This window comes from Drosophila navojoa, chromosome X, assembly GCF_054131105.1.
Source record: "Drosophila navojoa isolate 15081-1374.11 chromosome X, UAZ_NAV_1.0, whole genome shotgun sequence".
NCBI classification, from domain to species: domain Eukaryota; kingdom Metazoa; phylum Arthropoda; class Insecta; order Diptera; family Drosophilidae; genus Drosophila; species Drosophila navojoa.
The window spans coordinates 29,548,552-29,564,430 of NC_142895.1; the positions used below are offsets into that span (position 1 = coordinate 29,548,552).

A 15,879-nucleotide genomic window follows, 5' to 3' on the forward strand; every position below is an offset into this window, starting at 1 on the left:
CTTTTATTCAAACATCGCGCTTGTACAAAAATATCCTAGCAAATGGTGATAGGCGACTTCCAATTAACTTTGTTTTTAAATACTTTGTTCTTGTTTCTAGGCGCACAGAATATATATAGCGAATATTTGTATTTACAATAGGGGCAAGGACTTGTATTTTGGTACTTGTTTAGGGTGTGGTGTGGCTTTCTATGTCCAAAACAATTGGATTTGCAGTTTGATTCGGTTAATAATTCTTTCGCTCAATGCTCTTATACTATTAATCAGATCAATTAATAAGTGTGTAGAAAACTATCTAAATATATATATGTATATATCAAAGCCGGTACTTGAATCGAGTTAAGCGTGTGTACGATTTGTTATGGAATTATGAGGCTAGGGGGAAAATACGATGGGTTGGATAAGTACTGGCAAATATAGAGGGATAGTAAATGTTAGTAATACAAGGAGAATGGTGATTGAAACTTATCGAACTACACGTACTCAAGCTAAGGGATGGCCTAGATCAAGATCAAAATCAAGTGCACTTTGGACATATACATGGACAACCTGAGACTAAGGTTAAGGCTAAGGCTAGGGCTGTGCGGCTTAAAACTAATTTGTCATTGGTCCAGATCTCAGTTGTATTCGGCCTTGGGAAAGTAGTCGGGCACAAATATGTGCACAATGATGCCGGTGACAACTATCCACCATAGATAGTATATCGTGGCAACGGCCCAACACGAAATGAGACCCTTCAGCTCGTGTCCGTCGATCTCGATCCGAGGCGTGCTGCAACAAGTCAATTTTCAACAAGTAAGAAGGCTCTAGGAGATACCCTGAACCCTCCCAGCCGATACTCTTATCATTCTGCATTCTGAGCCCGCGCTCTGCTAACTGCGCAGTAAGCAGCGACTGCGCTTGAGCTGCGCTGCAGTGTGGGCAATATGCACATTTTGCGCTATAGGTACGCATGAGCTTTAGCATGAACTATATTCATATGTATACCTGTATTATTGATAAAGATGAGCACATACATATGAACAAGTTCACTTCTCTATTATTGGATGTACGTTTTACTGAGAGTTTTGAGGAAAGTGGAGGAGGTATCTAAAATCCAAAATATATGAAATCAATAAGACATGGCTAGATCAATTCAGCTCATCATCCTAACTCATAATATACATACATACATATGTATGTATATGTATATTATCTATGGGCTACGTGAAGCTCTTCTCTGTCCGATTAATATATTTTCACAAAATCTTTCTAATCTCATTTTTATTGAGTTCTGAGTATGTACATACATATGTACAGTGTCTAACATTAATATTCGGTTGTAATGTAATATTAGTTGAAATCGAAAAAGTGAAAATGCTAAATTGTAGATTGAATAATTACCTTTCCGATGGTGTATATATCAATATAATAAGACTTAAGATAACTAAAAAAAATTATACATAAACCAAAAAACCCCAAAATTTGGCGTTAATTTAATATTCGAGTTTTTCTTTAACAACTGACCAGATTCGAGTTCTATTAAAAACGGTTCATATTTCCAATTCACTTAAGATCACTAAATACGCCTCCAATTGGGCATAGCTGAGAATGTTCTCAGCTATGCCCGATTGGAAAAGTTTTTGGAATCCCAAAAATTTGATTGAATTAAAAAGCTGTGCGATTTTCAGTGACACCACATTTTCGAGAAAAACTGGGAGTGGCAACACTGTTTGTGTTGACATATTAGTAAATTATTTTGCATTGCATGTCATTTAAGATATATCTTGTTCAAAATGTGTACCAATCGCTCAAATTTGTACAGGCGCACGATGAGCACGATGAGCTCGCCAGACAACGCCGTGGAAGAACGATCGATGAAGCAAGCAGGAGGGGCATCACCGACCGATAACGACGACAGCTCCAATCAGTGGTCTGGCATGGACAAGCACGCGGAGAACATCAACGGTCATGGACCACAGGGCGATCAAATGAAAAATCAGAACCTATTGAGCATTGACTCGGACAGCTCACAGCAAACGGTGCAGTTGGATGCCGAGCAGGATGGTGGGTGAATTACAACTTGCTTGTTATGCGTTCCTAATCCTTGAATCGTATTTTAGCTGAGAACACAAACTTGCGCAAGGCCACGAAGCGTAAGGTCAAGAGACAGCGATGCGATTCTGAGGTGGCTTTGGTGGGTTGGAACGGAGCCTTTCCCAATCTCTCATCCACCCACAGCTTGGAGCGTAATTCGGATGGAGACCAGCAGGTAAGCACACATCAAAAGTGGGGCCGAGCCAGAGACGGGCACAAGCACCGCAATTGCACCTGCACTTGCACTTGCACCTGCACCTGCACCTGTACCTGTTGTTGCAGTTGCTTCTGCTGTTTCAGCTCCAATTTTGTTTTGAGCAGTGCCAAATTTTGCTCTGCATCGGCATGCATTTGCTTTGTTCTCTATCAGTATATCTATAATTTATCTATTTATCTATGTCTCAATATACATACAATATTGTATGTTGTATGCATCAGCTGCCCACTGACCTAAAGGCTATCTGTGCCACTGGGCTGAGCGTGTTTCCCAGAGAAGACAAGGAGCAGGGGCCGCCGCTGTCATCGCCGCCGTCTTCTGATCCCACTTCCCTTTCACCAGTTACCCAAGATGAAATGCCTGCAACCACGACAACGGCAGCTTTCACAATCGGTACAAATTTGACTACTCCAAGTCCAAAGTCTACGCAGACAACCAACAGCAACAACAACAACGTCAACAACAACATCAACGTCAACAACAACATCAACAACATCAACAACAACGACAACAAATCAGCGTCAATTGCTGCAATTCCTACAAGTGCAAGTCCACCCTCAGAACCACCATCAGAGTCAGAATCAGAATCACCAGCTGATATAGATAATCAGGTGGAATTTTAGACTTAGTTTTGGAAAGAGCCATAGCTGGCAAACTAGTGTATTTCTTAGCTTACTCCATTTCCTTCTCTCCGTTTCTCCCCTCTCTGCACAGGCTAAGCGCCTTAAGAGCTCCTTCTGTGCCGCCTCCTTGCACAGTGAACCTGACAAGTCGGCCGCATCGGTCACAGCCAGAAGCGAGGCGAAGACTCCCGCTCGCTCGGGCGCTGCACTCAACCGTCCGGCAACTGATCAATTCTATTTGTTGCCGTTCAAGTATGGCTGGAAACGTGAGCTAGTGCTGCGCAGTAACGCATCCGGGTCGCTTCAGCGGGGCGACGTTATATATATATCGCCGGGAGGGAAGAAGCTCCGCTCCCGCGAGGACATCCTTCCACTGCTGCAAGGCGAGTTGACCATCGATCATTTCTGCTTTCAACGCCAGATGCAGCAGGCCGGTGAGCAGTACGAGACAGTGCGTCAAGCACAGCCTGCCCCGACACGTCCCAAGGCGGGAACAGTCAAGCAACAGGCGAGCAGCATCAGCCAGCAACTGCAGTCAAGCGCTGCACCCGTTGTTGGCAAACGTGTGCCAAAGCCTAAGGTGCCAAAGGGCGCTAGCCCTCCGCCAGAGGGTTGGACCTCGACGATGGCCGTCAAGGGCAACGCGCGCGTCTTGGCAGCCAGCAATTTCAACAACAGCGCAGGCAAACCAAGGTAGGCAGGCTACGACTTAAATGCGTTGATCGATATCTTATTTACTCACAGACACCTCTATCTTGGCAGCAATCATTCTAAGCAGTCAGCTAAGACAGTCCCCCAGTCAGTCAAAGACAAGATGATGATCTGCGTGCATTGCTTAAAGTCGATCAATGGGAAGCAGGAGACTTTTACTGTGGGTGCAGACCCCGTTAGCAACTACGTCTGTATGGTGAGTAACGAATCGAAGATGTTTGTCAAAGCTGGCAGCATAGGTTAACAATTTTCTCCTTGCTATCTAGAATTGCATTAAACCTGGCAACAAAGGATCGGCGGGACAGGCCAATGGTACCAAGAAGCAAGAAGGGGCGAATGAGATTGTAGCCGCAAATACCAAATCTGCCTCCGAAGCAGGCAAGACTTCGTCCTCAGATGTAAATGGAAATTGTAATGGCAATGGCAATGGCGCACTGCCACCCGCTCAGTTGCTCAGCGATGAGGCACCTGCAGGACGTGCCGACAGGATTTACAATGAAATGGAGATTGTTGTGATTAACGGTCGCAAAGCTCTGTCCATTGTTGGCGAGCCGACACGCTCTCGTCTACAAGTGTGAGTCCGAAACGAAGGCAAACTCAAGTGACGTCCTTCCTTGTTCAGTTCGGTTCACTTCCAGATCTATTGTAATAATCGAATTATCTCAATTACTTTCTTATTTCGATAAAAGAATGTCCAATAAATAGGACGCTTTGTGGTCTCGTTTTCTTCTAGGTTGCTGCTCAGCGACTGCAAATTGACACTAGTTGAGAATTGAATCATCACACTCACAATACAAAGCAATAAATATATTATCAGGTTTAGTAAGCATTATCAAATTAATCAACACAGTCGAATCGGATTATAAGTATCAGCACTCTAGTCGGGAATACTCGACTAGAGAACTGTAAAATATAGAATAGAATGTTAACAAGTAAGAAAGCTCTAGTCGAGACTGCTCGACTACGAGATCCCCTGAACCCTACAAGCAACTGATATTTCAATAATAATTAGCACCCACACACGCACTCATGCAAACAAATACACGCACACACACACACTCACATATACAGGCGATTGCGCTTGGGTTGCGCTGCAGTGTTGGCAATATTAGGAGAACTTATTTGTTGAATAATTTAATTTCTAGACGTACGATCATAATGAAACTTTCAGAACGTATTCATATTGTTTAAATGTATGTGTATACCGAAGCACAAGTCTCTAGTATTTGATATACGACTTCTACAAAGATGATGGTGAGGGGGTGGATATAGGGGCGGGGGGTAAATTTTAACAAAAACCGAAATTGTATGACATGCGTCTTAATATACATTTTAAATTTGGAGACTCTAGCTTGAAAGATGTAGGAGATATAATTATTTAAGTGATATTCGATAAGGTTTTTTATCGATAAAAAAGTATCGGAATGAGTTATCGTTTTTTAGTGATAAACTCGATATCCGCGTGATATATACGGACATTTTAAAAAAAAGTTGAAGTCTCTAGCTCTTGTATCTTCTGAAATCGACGCGTTCAAACATACGGACAGACGGACGGACGGACGGACGGACGGACGGACGGACGGACGGACAGACAGACGGACAGGGCTAAATCAACTCAGCTCGTCGCCCTGATCAAGAATATATATACTTTGTGGGGTCTGCCACGCCTCCTTCTGCCTGTTACATACATTTTAACAAAACCATTATACCCTGATTTCCCATTTTCAATGGGTTCAGGGTATAAAAACTATGCAGGTCGAAACTTTTGTAAGTTATAAACGTGCCAGGGATATTTCATTAGTATAGACGATTAATGTATTGATAATTGTGGCAGCCAAATATTATTCTGTACATAATATTTTTTATAGCATACCACGAGAACCGGATTTGGAGAGCTACCAAAGACATCTTCTTAAGCGCAACATCAGGGCCAAGGAGGAGCGTCAGAACTTTGTTGAGTGCGTTTCAATTGGCAACCTGAACTGCCAGGTGATGTGTGCCGTTATGAAGATTATGGATATGCCCGTAAGTTTCAACTGACAATGTACATTCCATTCGCGTAAATTAGCTGGTTTCTTATTTCTGCCTAGGACCGTGTACGTATGTCGCAGGTGTGCAAGACCTGGGCTATGATTGCCCGCGATCGCAGCGTGTGGCGCACGGTAAGGCTTCGCGATTCTCGCATTGCCAAATGGCTGTTCCTTTTGCGTGATATGGCGCGCTTTCGCACCTACGAATTGGATATGATGGGGGTTAAAATGGACAGCCCCAAAGTGCGTTTGGAGGGAGACTTGCGCGTGCTGAAGTCACTGCGCGTACTCCGCACTGATCCAAGTGAGGCAGAGTTTATTGAGTCGGTCATCAAGCGTATACCACATCTGCACGAGCTGCGCACCACATGCACCAGTCGTGTACTCAGTTTGATTAATTTAGAGATGATGGTCGAATTGCGCGTGCTGCGTATTCGCATGTTGGAGCCAAAGGCTGGCATTGTTTCGCTGCAGCCGCTGCAAGGTTTGGACCAGTTGCAGGAGCTTAGTTTGCGCGGCATTAACAATATGGCTCAGCTAAAATTGTTACAACTGCAAGGATTGAAAAATCTCGAAACACTTGTGCTGGGCTCCTGTCGTGGCATGAAAGTTTCATTGTTCGGCCGGCAAGTGCTGCCGAGTCTGACCCGTCTTCGCCATCTACGCCTCGAGAATCACCATAGCAACCGCTCGTTTAATATTAATGAGATAATGAAGGGCATCGCCGCCGGCGGCAGTGTGAAGCGTGTGGAGTTCATCAATGTCAACGTGGATGCCGAGCTCAGCCGTCAGTTGGCCGCTTGTAGCTCGGTGCAGGAGCTGCTGCTGTCGCCCAACTTTCACAATAACGCGGCCTACATGATGAATTACATTATGCAGGCGATCAGCGAAAACCGCGAACAGCTCAAAGTGTTTCGCTTGGGTCTGACATACGAACTATTGAGCGTCACTCGCGCTCTGGCTATAAATCAAGAGAAGGATTGCATTCCGGTTGTACTGCCCATACCTGGCGTGCCGGACAACGATGTACTTAACGAGTCCGACGAGCCAATAGCTTGCCTGCCGGTCGATCGTCTGGAGTCCATTCTACACCACATGATGCCGCAGGCCTGGCTGACAGTCGCCAAGGTCTCACAGAGCGAGACAACCAATCTTAAATTCCTCCCGGCTTTGCCGACTGACGCCGGAATATCGCATAACTAACCGTTTTTCCAGCGCCTCCTTTTTATACACATATCTTATATGTGGGAGCATTTATATATACACATGTATATATAATTTCTACATATTCTATATACTTACATATGAATATCTGCTTTCTACGTATTCTGTATATATGCTATATAGCATGTGGTCTTCAGGGTGGTAATGGGATGTGGGTGAGTGCCGTCACGTTTGTAACGTATCTGCCGCCCAGTTGTTCTATTAGAGAAGATAGACTATTCACCATCATAAGCTAGACAATACCTAGTGGCGGAATACTCAGACTAATAATAACTTAAGTAATATGAAATATGGAATCGTTTTCATAGGGAAACGTTAAGTACATAGAGCAAAATCGAAAATGAAAAATCAGTTTGCTTGTGTATAAAAATTAGATCTTTTTATTTTTTCTGTATATATATATATAATAAACGTCTGGTTCAGCGCACAACTGTTCTTTTCAACTTGATGAAGGATTATATTTTTAGTTAATAAGCAAACTGTCTTGATCTTTTCTTTTGTGCGTATTTTGTGCCAGCATAGTCGGCACAAGTAATATAAATGATATAAGAATAAATAAGTATGTAGGGAATTATAAACATATATTTAACATGGAACAGAAATTATATTCCATTTTATTCAAACATCGCGCTTGTACAAAAATATCCTAGCAAATGGTGATAGGCGACTTCCAATTAACTTTGTTTTTAAATACTTTGTTCTTGTTTCTAGGCGCACAGAATATATATAGCGAATATTTGTATTTACAATAGGGGCAAGGACTTGTATTTTGGTACTTGTTTAGGGTGTGGTGTGGCTTTCTATGTCCAAAACAATTGGATTTGCAGTTTGATTCGGTTAATAATTCTTTCGCTCAATGCTCTTATACTATTAATCAGATCAATTAATAAGTGTGTAGAAAACTATCTAAATATATATATGTATATATCAAAGCCGGTACTTGAATCGAGTTAAGCGTGTGTACGATTTGTTATGGAATTATGAGGCTAGGGGGAAAATACGATGGGTTGGATAAGTACTGGCAAATATAGAGGGATAGTAAATGTTAGTAATACAAGGAGAATGGTGATTGAAACTTATCGAACTACACGTACTCAAGCTAAGGGATGGCCTAGATCAAGATCAAAATCAAGTGCACTTTGGACATATACATGGACAACCTGAGACTAAGGTTAAGGCTAAGGCTAGGGCTGTGCGGCTTAAAACTAATTTGTCATTGGTCCAGATCTCAGTTGTATTCGGCCTTGGGAAAGTAGTCGGGCACAAATATGTGCACAATGATGCCGGTGACAACTATCCACCATAGATAGTATATCGTGGCAACGGCCCAACACGAAATGAGACCCTTCAGCTCGTGTCCGTCGATCTCGATCCGAGGCGTGCTGCAACAAGTCAATTTTCAACAAGTAAGAAGGCTCTAGGAGATACCCTGAACCCTCCCAGCCGATACTCTAATCATTCTGCATTCTGAGCCCGCGCTCTGCTAACTGCGCAGTAAGCAGCGACTGCGCTTGAGCTGCGCTGCAGTGTGGGCAATATGCACATTTTGCGCTATAGGTACGCATGAGCTTTAGCATGGACTATATTCATATGTATACCTGTATTATTGATAAAGATGAGCACATACATATGAACAAGTTCACTTCTCTATTATTGGATGTACGTTTTACTGAGAGTTTTGAGGAAAGTGGAGGAGGTATCTAAAATCCAAAATATATGAAATCAATAAGACATGGCTAGATCAATTCAGCTCATCATCCTAACTCATAATATACATACATACATATGTATGTATATGTATAGTATCTATGGGCTACGTGAAGCTCTTCTCTGTCCGATTAATATATTTTCACAAAATCTTTCTAATCTCATTTTTATTGAGTTCTGAGTATGTACATACATATGTACAGTGTCTAACATTAATATTCGGTTGTAATGTAATATTAGTTGAAATCGAAAAAGTGAAAATGCTAAATTGTAGATTGAATAATTACCTTTCCGATGGTGTATATATCAATATAATAAGACTTAAGATAACTAAAAAAAATTATACATAAACCAAAAAACCCCAAAATTTGGCGTTAATTTATTATTCGGGTTTTTCTTTAACAACTGACCAGATTCGAGTTCTATTAAAAACGGTTCATATTTCCAATTCACTTAAGATCACTAAATACGCCTCCAATTGGGCATAGCTGAGAATGTTCTCAGCTATGCCCGATTGGAAAAGTTTTTGGAATCCCAAAAATTTGATTGAATTAAAAAGCTGTGCGATTTTCAGTGACACCACATTTTCGAGAAAAACTGGGAGTGGCAACACTGTTTGTGTTGACATATTAGTAAATTATTTTGCATTGCATGTCATTTAAGATATATCTTGTTCAAAATGTGTACCAATCGCTCAAATTTGTACAGGCGCACGATGAGCACGATGAGCTCGCCAGACAACGCCGTGGAAGAACGATCGATGAAGCAAGCAGGAGGGGCATCACCGACCGATAACGACGACAGCTCCAATCAGTGGTCTGGCATGGACAAGCACGCGGAGAACATCAACGGTCATGGACCACAGGGCGATCAAATGAAAAATCAGAACCTATTGAGCATTGACTCGGACAGCTCACAGCAAACGGTGCAGTTGGATGCCGAGCAGGATGGTGGGTGAATTACAACTTGCTTGTTATGCGTTCCTAATCCTTGAATCGTATTTTAGCTGAGAACACAAACTTGCGCAAGGCCACGAAGCGTAAGGTCAAGAGACAGCGATGCGATTCTGAGGTGGCTTTGGTGGGTTGGAACGGAGCCTTTCCCAATCTCTCATCCACCCACAGCTTGGAGCGTAATTCGGATGGAGACCAGCAGGTAAGCACACATCAAAAGTGGGGCCGAGCCAGAGACGGGCACAAGCACCGCAATTGCACCTGCACTTGCACTTGCACCTGCACCTGCACCTGTACCTGTTGTTGCAGTTGCTTCTGCTGTTTCAGCTCCAATTTTGTTTTGAGCAGTGCCAAATTTTGCTCTGCATCGGCATGCATTTGCTTTGTTCTCTATCAGTATATCTATAATTTATCTATTTATCTATGTCTCAATATACATACAATATTGTATGTTGTATGCATCAGCTGCCCACTGACCTAAAGGCTATCTGTGCCACTGGGCTGAGCGTGTTTCCCAGAGAAGACAAGGAGCAGGGGCCGCCGCTGTCATCGCCGCCGTCTTCTGATCCCACTTCCCTTTCACCAGTTACCCAAGATGAAATGCCTGCAACCACGACAACGGCAGCTTTCACAATCGGTACAAATTTGACTACTCCAAGTCCAAAGTCTACGCAGACAACCAACAGCAACAACAACAACGTCAACAACAACATCAACGTCAACAACAACATCAACAACATCAACAACAACGACAACAAATCAGCGTCAATTGCTGCAATTCCTACAAGTGCAAGTCCACCCTCAGAACCACCATCAGAGTCAGAATCAGAATCACCAGCTGATATAGATAATCAGGTGGAATTTTAGACTTAGTTTTGGAAAGAGCCATAGCTGGCAAACTAGTGTATTTCTTAGCTTACTCCATTTCCTTCTCTCCGTTTCTCCCCTCTCTGCACAGGCTAAGCGCCTTAAGAGCTCCTTCTGTGCCGCCTCCTTGCACAGTGAACCTGACAAGTCGGCCGCATCGGTCACAGCCAGAAGCGAGGCGAAGACTCCCGCTCGCTCGGGCGCTGCACTCAACCGTCCGGCAACTGATCAATTCTATTTGTTGCCGTTCAAGTATGGCTGGAAACGTGAGCTAGTGCTGCGCAGTAACGCATCCGGGTCGCTTCAGCGGGGCGACGTTATATATATATCGCCGGGAGGGAAGAAGCTCCGCTCCCGCGAGGACATCCTTCCACTGCTGCAAGGCGAGTTGACCATCGATCATTTCTGCTTTCAACGCCAGATGCAGCAGGCCGGTGAGCAGTACGAGACAGTGCGTCAAGCACAGCCTGCCCCGACACGTCCCAAGGCGGGAACAGTCAAGCAACAGGCGAGCAGCATCAGCCAGCAACTGCAGTCAAGCGCTGCACCCGTTGTTGGCAAACGTGTGCCAAAGCCTAAGGTGCCAAAGGGCGCTAGCCCTCCGCCAGAGGGTTGGACCTCGACGATGGCCGTCAAGGGCAACGCGCGCGTCTTGGCAGCCAGCAATTTCAACAACAGCGCAGGCAAACCAAGGTAGGCAGGCTACGACTTAAATGCGTTGATCGATATCTTATTTACTCACAGACACCTCTATCTTGGCAGCAATCATTCTAAGCAGTCAGCTAAGACAGTCCCCCAGTCAGTCAAAGACAAGATGATGATCTGCGTGCATTGCTTAAAGTCGATCAATGGGAAGCAGGAGACTTTTACTGTGGGTGCAGACCCCGTTAGCAACTACGTCTGTATGGTGAGTAACGAATCGAAGATGTTTGTCAAAGCTGGCAGCATAGGTTAACAATTTTCTCCTTGCTATCTAGAATTGCATTAAATCTGGCAACAAAGGATCGGCGGGACAGGCCAATGGTACCAAGAAGCAAGAAGGGGCGAATGAGATTGTAGCCGCAAATACCAAATCTGCCTCCGAAGCAGGCAAGACTTCGTCCTCAGATGTAAATGGAAATTGTAATGGCAATGGCAATGGCGCACTGCCACCCGCCCAGTTGCTCAGCGATGATGCAGGACGTGCCGACAGGATTTACAATGAAATGGAGATTGTTGTGATTAACGGTCGCAAAGCTCTGTCCATTGTTGGCGAGCCGACACGCTCTCGTCTACAAGTGTGAGTCCGAAACGAAGGCAAACTCAAGTGACGTCCTTCCTTGTTCAGTTCGGTTCACTTCCAGATCTATTGTAATAATCGAATTATCTCAATTACTTTCTTATTTCGATAAAAGAATGTCCAATAAATAGGACGCTTTGTGGTCTCGTTTTCTTCTAGGTTGCTGCTCAGCGACTGCAAATTGACACTAGTTGAGAATTGAATCATCACACTCACAATACAAAGCAATAAATATATTATCAGGTTTAGTAAGCATTATCAAATTAATCAACACAGTCGAATCGGATTATAAGTATCAGCACTCTAGTCGGGAATACTCGACTAGAGAACTGTAAAATATAGAATAGAATGTTAAAAACTATGCAGGTCGAAACTTTTGTAAGTTATAAACGTGCCAGGGATATTTCATTAGTATAGACGATTAATGTATTGATAATTGTGGCAGCCAAATATTATTCTGTACATAATATTTTTTATAGCATACCACGAGAACCGGATTTGGAGAGCTACCAAAGACATCTTCTTAAGCGCAACATCAGGGCCAAGGAGGAGCGTCAGAACTTTGTTGAGTGCGTTTCAATTGGCAACCTGAACTGCCAGGTGATGTGTGCCGTTATGAAGATTATGGATATGCCCGTAAGTTTCAACTGACAATGTACATTCCATTCGCGTAAATTAGCTGGTTTCTTATTTCTGCCTAGGACCGTGTACGTATGTCGCAGGTGTGCAAGACCTGGGCTATGATTGCCCGCGATCGCAGCGTGTGGCGCACGGTAAGGCTTCGCGATTCTCGCATTGCCAAATGGCTGTTCCTTTTGCGTGATATGGCGCGCTTTCGCACCTACGAATTGGATATGATGGGGGTTAAAATGGACAGCCCCAAAGTGCGTTTGGAGGGAGACTTGCGCGTGCTGAAGTCACTGCGCGTACTCCGCACTGATCCAAGTGAGGCAGAGTTTATTGAGTCGGTCATCAAGCGTATACCACATCTGCACGAGCTGCGCACCACATGCACCAGTCGTGTACTCAGTTTGATTAATTTAGAGATGATGGTCGAATTGCGCGTGCTGCGTATTCGCATGTTGGAGCCAAAGGCTGGCATTGTTTCGCTGCAGCCGCTGCAAGGTTTGGACCAGTTGCAGGAGCTTAGTTTGCGCGGCATTAACAATATGGCTCAGCTAAAATTGTTACAACTGCAAGGATTGAAAAATCTCGAAACACTTGTGCTGGGCTCCTGTCGTGGCATGAAAGTTTCATTGTTCGGCCGGCAAGTGCTGCCGAGTCTGACCCGTCTTCGCCATCTACGCCTCGAGAATCACCATAGCAACCGCTCGTTTAACATTAATGAGATAATGAAGGGCATCGCCGCCGGCGGCAGTGTGAAGCGTGTGGAGTTCATCAATGTCAACGTGGATGCCGAGCTCAGCCGTCAGTTGGCCGCTTGTAGCTCGGTGCAGGAGCTGCTGCTGTCGCCCAACTTTCACAATAACGCGGCCTACATGATGAATTACATTATGCAGGCGATCAGCGAAAACCGCGAACAGCTCAAAGTGTTTCGCTTGGGTCTGACATACGAACTATTGAGCGTCACTCGCGCTCTGGCTATAAATCAAGAGAAGGATTGCATTCCGGTTGTACTGCCCATACCTGGCGTGCCGGACAACGATGTACTTAACGAGTCCGACGAGCCAATAGCTTGCCTGCCGGTCGATCGTCTGGAGTCCATTCTACACCACATGATGCCGCAGGCCTGGCTGACAGTCGCCAAGGTCTCACAGAGCGAGACAACCAATCTTAAATTCCTCCCGGCTTTGCCGACTGACGCCGGAATATCGCATAACTAACCGTTTTTCCAGCGCCTCCTTTTTATACACATATCTTATATGTGGGAGCATTTATATATACACATGTATATATAATTTCTACATATTCTATATACTTACATATGAATATCTGCTTTCTACGTATTCTGTATATATGCTATATAGCATGTGGTCTTCAGGGTGGTAATGGGATGTGGGTGAGTGCCGTCACGTTTGTAACGTATCTGCCGCCCAGTTGTTCTATTAGAGAAGATAGACTATTCACCATCATAAGCTAGACAATACCTAGTGGCGGAATACTCAGACTAATAATAACTTAAGTAATATGAAATATGGAATCGTTTTCATAGGGAAACGTTAAGTACATAGAGCAAAATCGAAAATGAAAAATCAGTTTGCTTGTGTATAAAAATTAGATCTTTTTATTTTTTCTGTATATATATATATAATAAACGTCTGGTTCAGCGCACAACTGTTCTTTTCAACTTGATGAAGGATTATATTTTTAGTTAATAAGCAAACTGTCTTGATCTTTTCTTTTGTGCGTATTTTGTGCCAGCATAGTCGGCACAAGTAATATAAATGATATAAGAATAAATAAGTATGTAGGGAATTATAAACATATATTTAACATGGAACAGAAATTATATTCCATTTTATTCAAACATCGCGCTTGTACAAAAATATCCTAGCAAATGGTGATAGGCGACTTCCAATTAACTTTGTTTTTAAATACTTTGTTCTTGTTTCTAGGCGCACAGAATATATATAGCGAATATTTGTATTTACAATAGGGGCAAGGACTTGTATTTTGGTACTTGTTTAGGGTGTGGTGTGGCTTTCTATGTCCAAAACAATTGGATTTGCAGTTTGATTCGGTTAATAATTCTTTCGCTCAATGCTCTTATACTATTAATCAGATCAATTAATAAGTGTGTAGAAAACTATCTAAATATATATATGTATATATCAAAGCCGGTACTTGAATCGAGTTAAGCGTGTGTACGATTTGTTATGGAATTATGAGGCTAGGGGGAAAATACGATGGGTTGGATAAGTACTGGCAAATATAGAGGGATAGTAAATGTTAGTAATACAAGGAGAATGGTGATTGAAACTTATCGAACTACACGTACTCAAGCTAAGGGATGGCCTAGATCAAGATCAAAATCAAGTGCACTTTGGACATATACATGGACAACCTGAGACTAAGGTTAAGGCTAAGGCTAGGGCTGTGCGGCTTAAAACTAATTTGTCATTGGTCCAGATCTCAGTTGTATTCGGCCTTGGGAAAGTAGTCGGGCACAAATATGTGCACAATGATGCCGGTGACAACTATCCACCATAGATAGTATATCGTGGCAACGGCCCAACACGAAATGAGACCCTTCAGCTCGTGTCCGTCGATCTCGATCCGAGGCGTGCTGCAACAAGTCAATTTTCAACAAGTAAGAAGGCTCTAGGAGATACCCTGAACCCTCCCAGCCGATACTCTTATCATTCTGCATTCTGAGCCCGCGCTCTGCTAACTGCGCAGTAAGCAGCGACTGCGCTTGAGCTGCGCTGCAGTGTGGGCAATATGCACATTTTGCGCTATAGGTACGCATGAGCTTTAGCATGGACTATATTCATATGTATACCTGTATTATTGATAAAGATGAGCACATACATATGAACAAGTTCACTTCTCTATTATTGGATGTACGTTTTACTGAGAGTTTTGAGGAAAGTGGAGGAGGTATCTAAAATCCAAAATATATGAAATCAATAAGACATGGCTAGATCAATTCAGCTCATCATCCTAACTCATAATATACATACATACATATGTATGTATATGTATATTATCTATGGGCTACGTGAAGCTCTTCTCTGTCCGATTAATATATTTTCACAAAATCTTTCTAATCTCATTTTTATTGAGTTCTGAGTATGTACATACATATGTACAGTGTCTAACATTAATATTCGGTTGTAATGTAATATTAGTTGAAATCGAAAAAGTGAAAATGCTAAATTGTAGATTGAATAATTACCTTTCCGATGGTGTATATATCAATATAATAAGACTTAAGATAACTAAAAAAAATTATACATAAACCAAAAAACCCCAAAATTTGGCGTTAATTTATTATTCGGGTTTTTCTTTAACAACTGACCAGATTCGAGTTCTATTAAAAACGGTTCATATTTCCAATTCACTTAAGATCACTAAATACGCCTCCAATTGGGCATAGCTGAGAATGTTCTCAGCTATGCCCGATTGGAAAAGTTTTTGGAATCCCAAAAATTTGATTGAATTAAAAAGCTGTGCGATTTTCAGTGACACCACATTTTCGAGAAAAACTGGGAGTGGCAACACTGTTTGT

At 43.0% G+C, this 15,879-nt stretch overlaps 2 protein-coding genes across 2 annotated transcripts; both read left to right on the forward strand.

Annotated features, from left to right (window-relative positions):
* Window positions 1-1,793: 1,793 nt before the first annotated feature.
* LOC149090807 (uncharacterized) lies at window positions 1,794-6,917 on the forward strand. The gene is made up of 8 exons (XM_089263879.1): window positions 1,794-2,046; window positions 2,103-2,251; window positions 2,515-2,904; window positions 3,008-3,609; window positions 3,679-3,823; window positions 3,894-4,201; window positions 5,496-5,652; window positions 5,718-6,917. The coding sequence occupies exons 1-8, from the start codon at window positions 1,812-1,814 to the stop codon at window positions 6,858-6,860; spliced, it is 3,129 nt and encodes a 1,042-aa protein (XP_089120005.1). The 5' UTR covers window positions 1,794-1,811; the 3' UTR covers window positions 6,861-6,917.
* A 2,368-nt stretch (window positions 6,918-9,285) lies between these two features.
* On the forward strand, window positions 9,286-13,588 carry LOC149090808 (uncharacterized). Its single transcript, XM_089263654.1, has 8 exons — window positions 9,286-9,538; window positions 9,595-9,743; window positions 10,007-10,396; window positions 10,500-11,101; window positions 11,171-11,315; window positions 11,386-11,687; window positions 12,167-12,323; window positions 12,389-13,588. Exons 1-8 carry the CDS (start codon window positions 9,304-9,306, stop codon window positions 13,529-13,531), a joined length of 3,123 nt encoding a protein of 1,040 aa, XP_089119780.1. The 5' UTR covers window positions 9,286-9,303; the 3' UTR covers window positions 13,532-13,588.
* The last annotated feature ends 2,291 nt before the right edge of the window (window positions 13,589-15,879 follow it).

What these genes read in the sequence shown, in the direction of transcription:
- LOC149090808 (XM_089263654.1), top strand. Translation starts at nt 9,304, where the DNA reads ATGAGCACGATGAGCTCGCCAGACAACGCCGTGGAAGAACGATCGATG. An exon ending in ATTCGGATGGAGACCAGCAG is followed by an intron (nt 9,744 to 10,006) that starts GTAAGCACACAT and finishes TGTATGCATCAG; the next exon opens with CTGCCCACTGACCTAAAGGC. An exon ending in TGAAGATTATGGATATGCCC is followed by an intron (nt 12,324 to 12,388) that starts GTAAGTTTCAAC and finishes ATTTCTGCCTAG; the next exon opens with GACCGTGTACGTATGTCGCA.
- LOC149090807 (XM_089263879.1), top strand. Translation starts at nt 1,812, where the DNA reads ATGAGCACGATGAGCTCGCCAGACAACGCCGTGGAAGAACGATCGATG. An exon ending in GTTGGATGCCGAGCAGGATG is followed by an intron (nt 2,047 to 2,102) that starts GTGGGTGAATTA and finishes ATCGTATTTTAG; the next exon opens with CTGAGAACACAAACTTGCGC. An exon ending in TGAAGATTATGGATATGCCC is followed by an intron (nt 5,653 to 5,717) that starts GTAAGTTTCAAC and finishes ATTTCTGCCTAG; the next exon opens with GACCGTGTACGTATGTCGCA.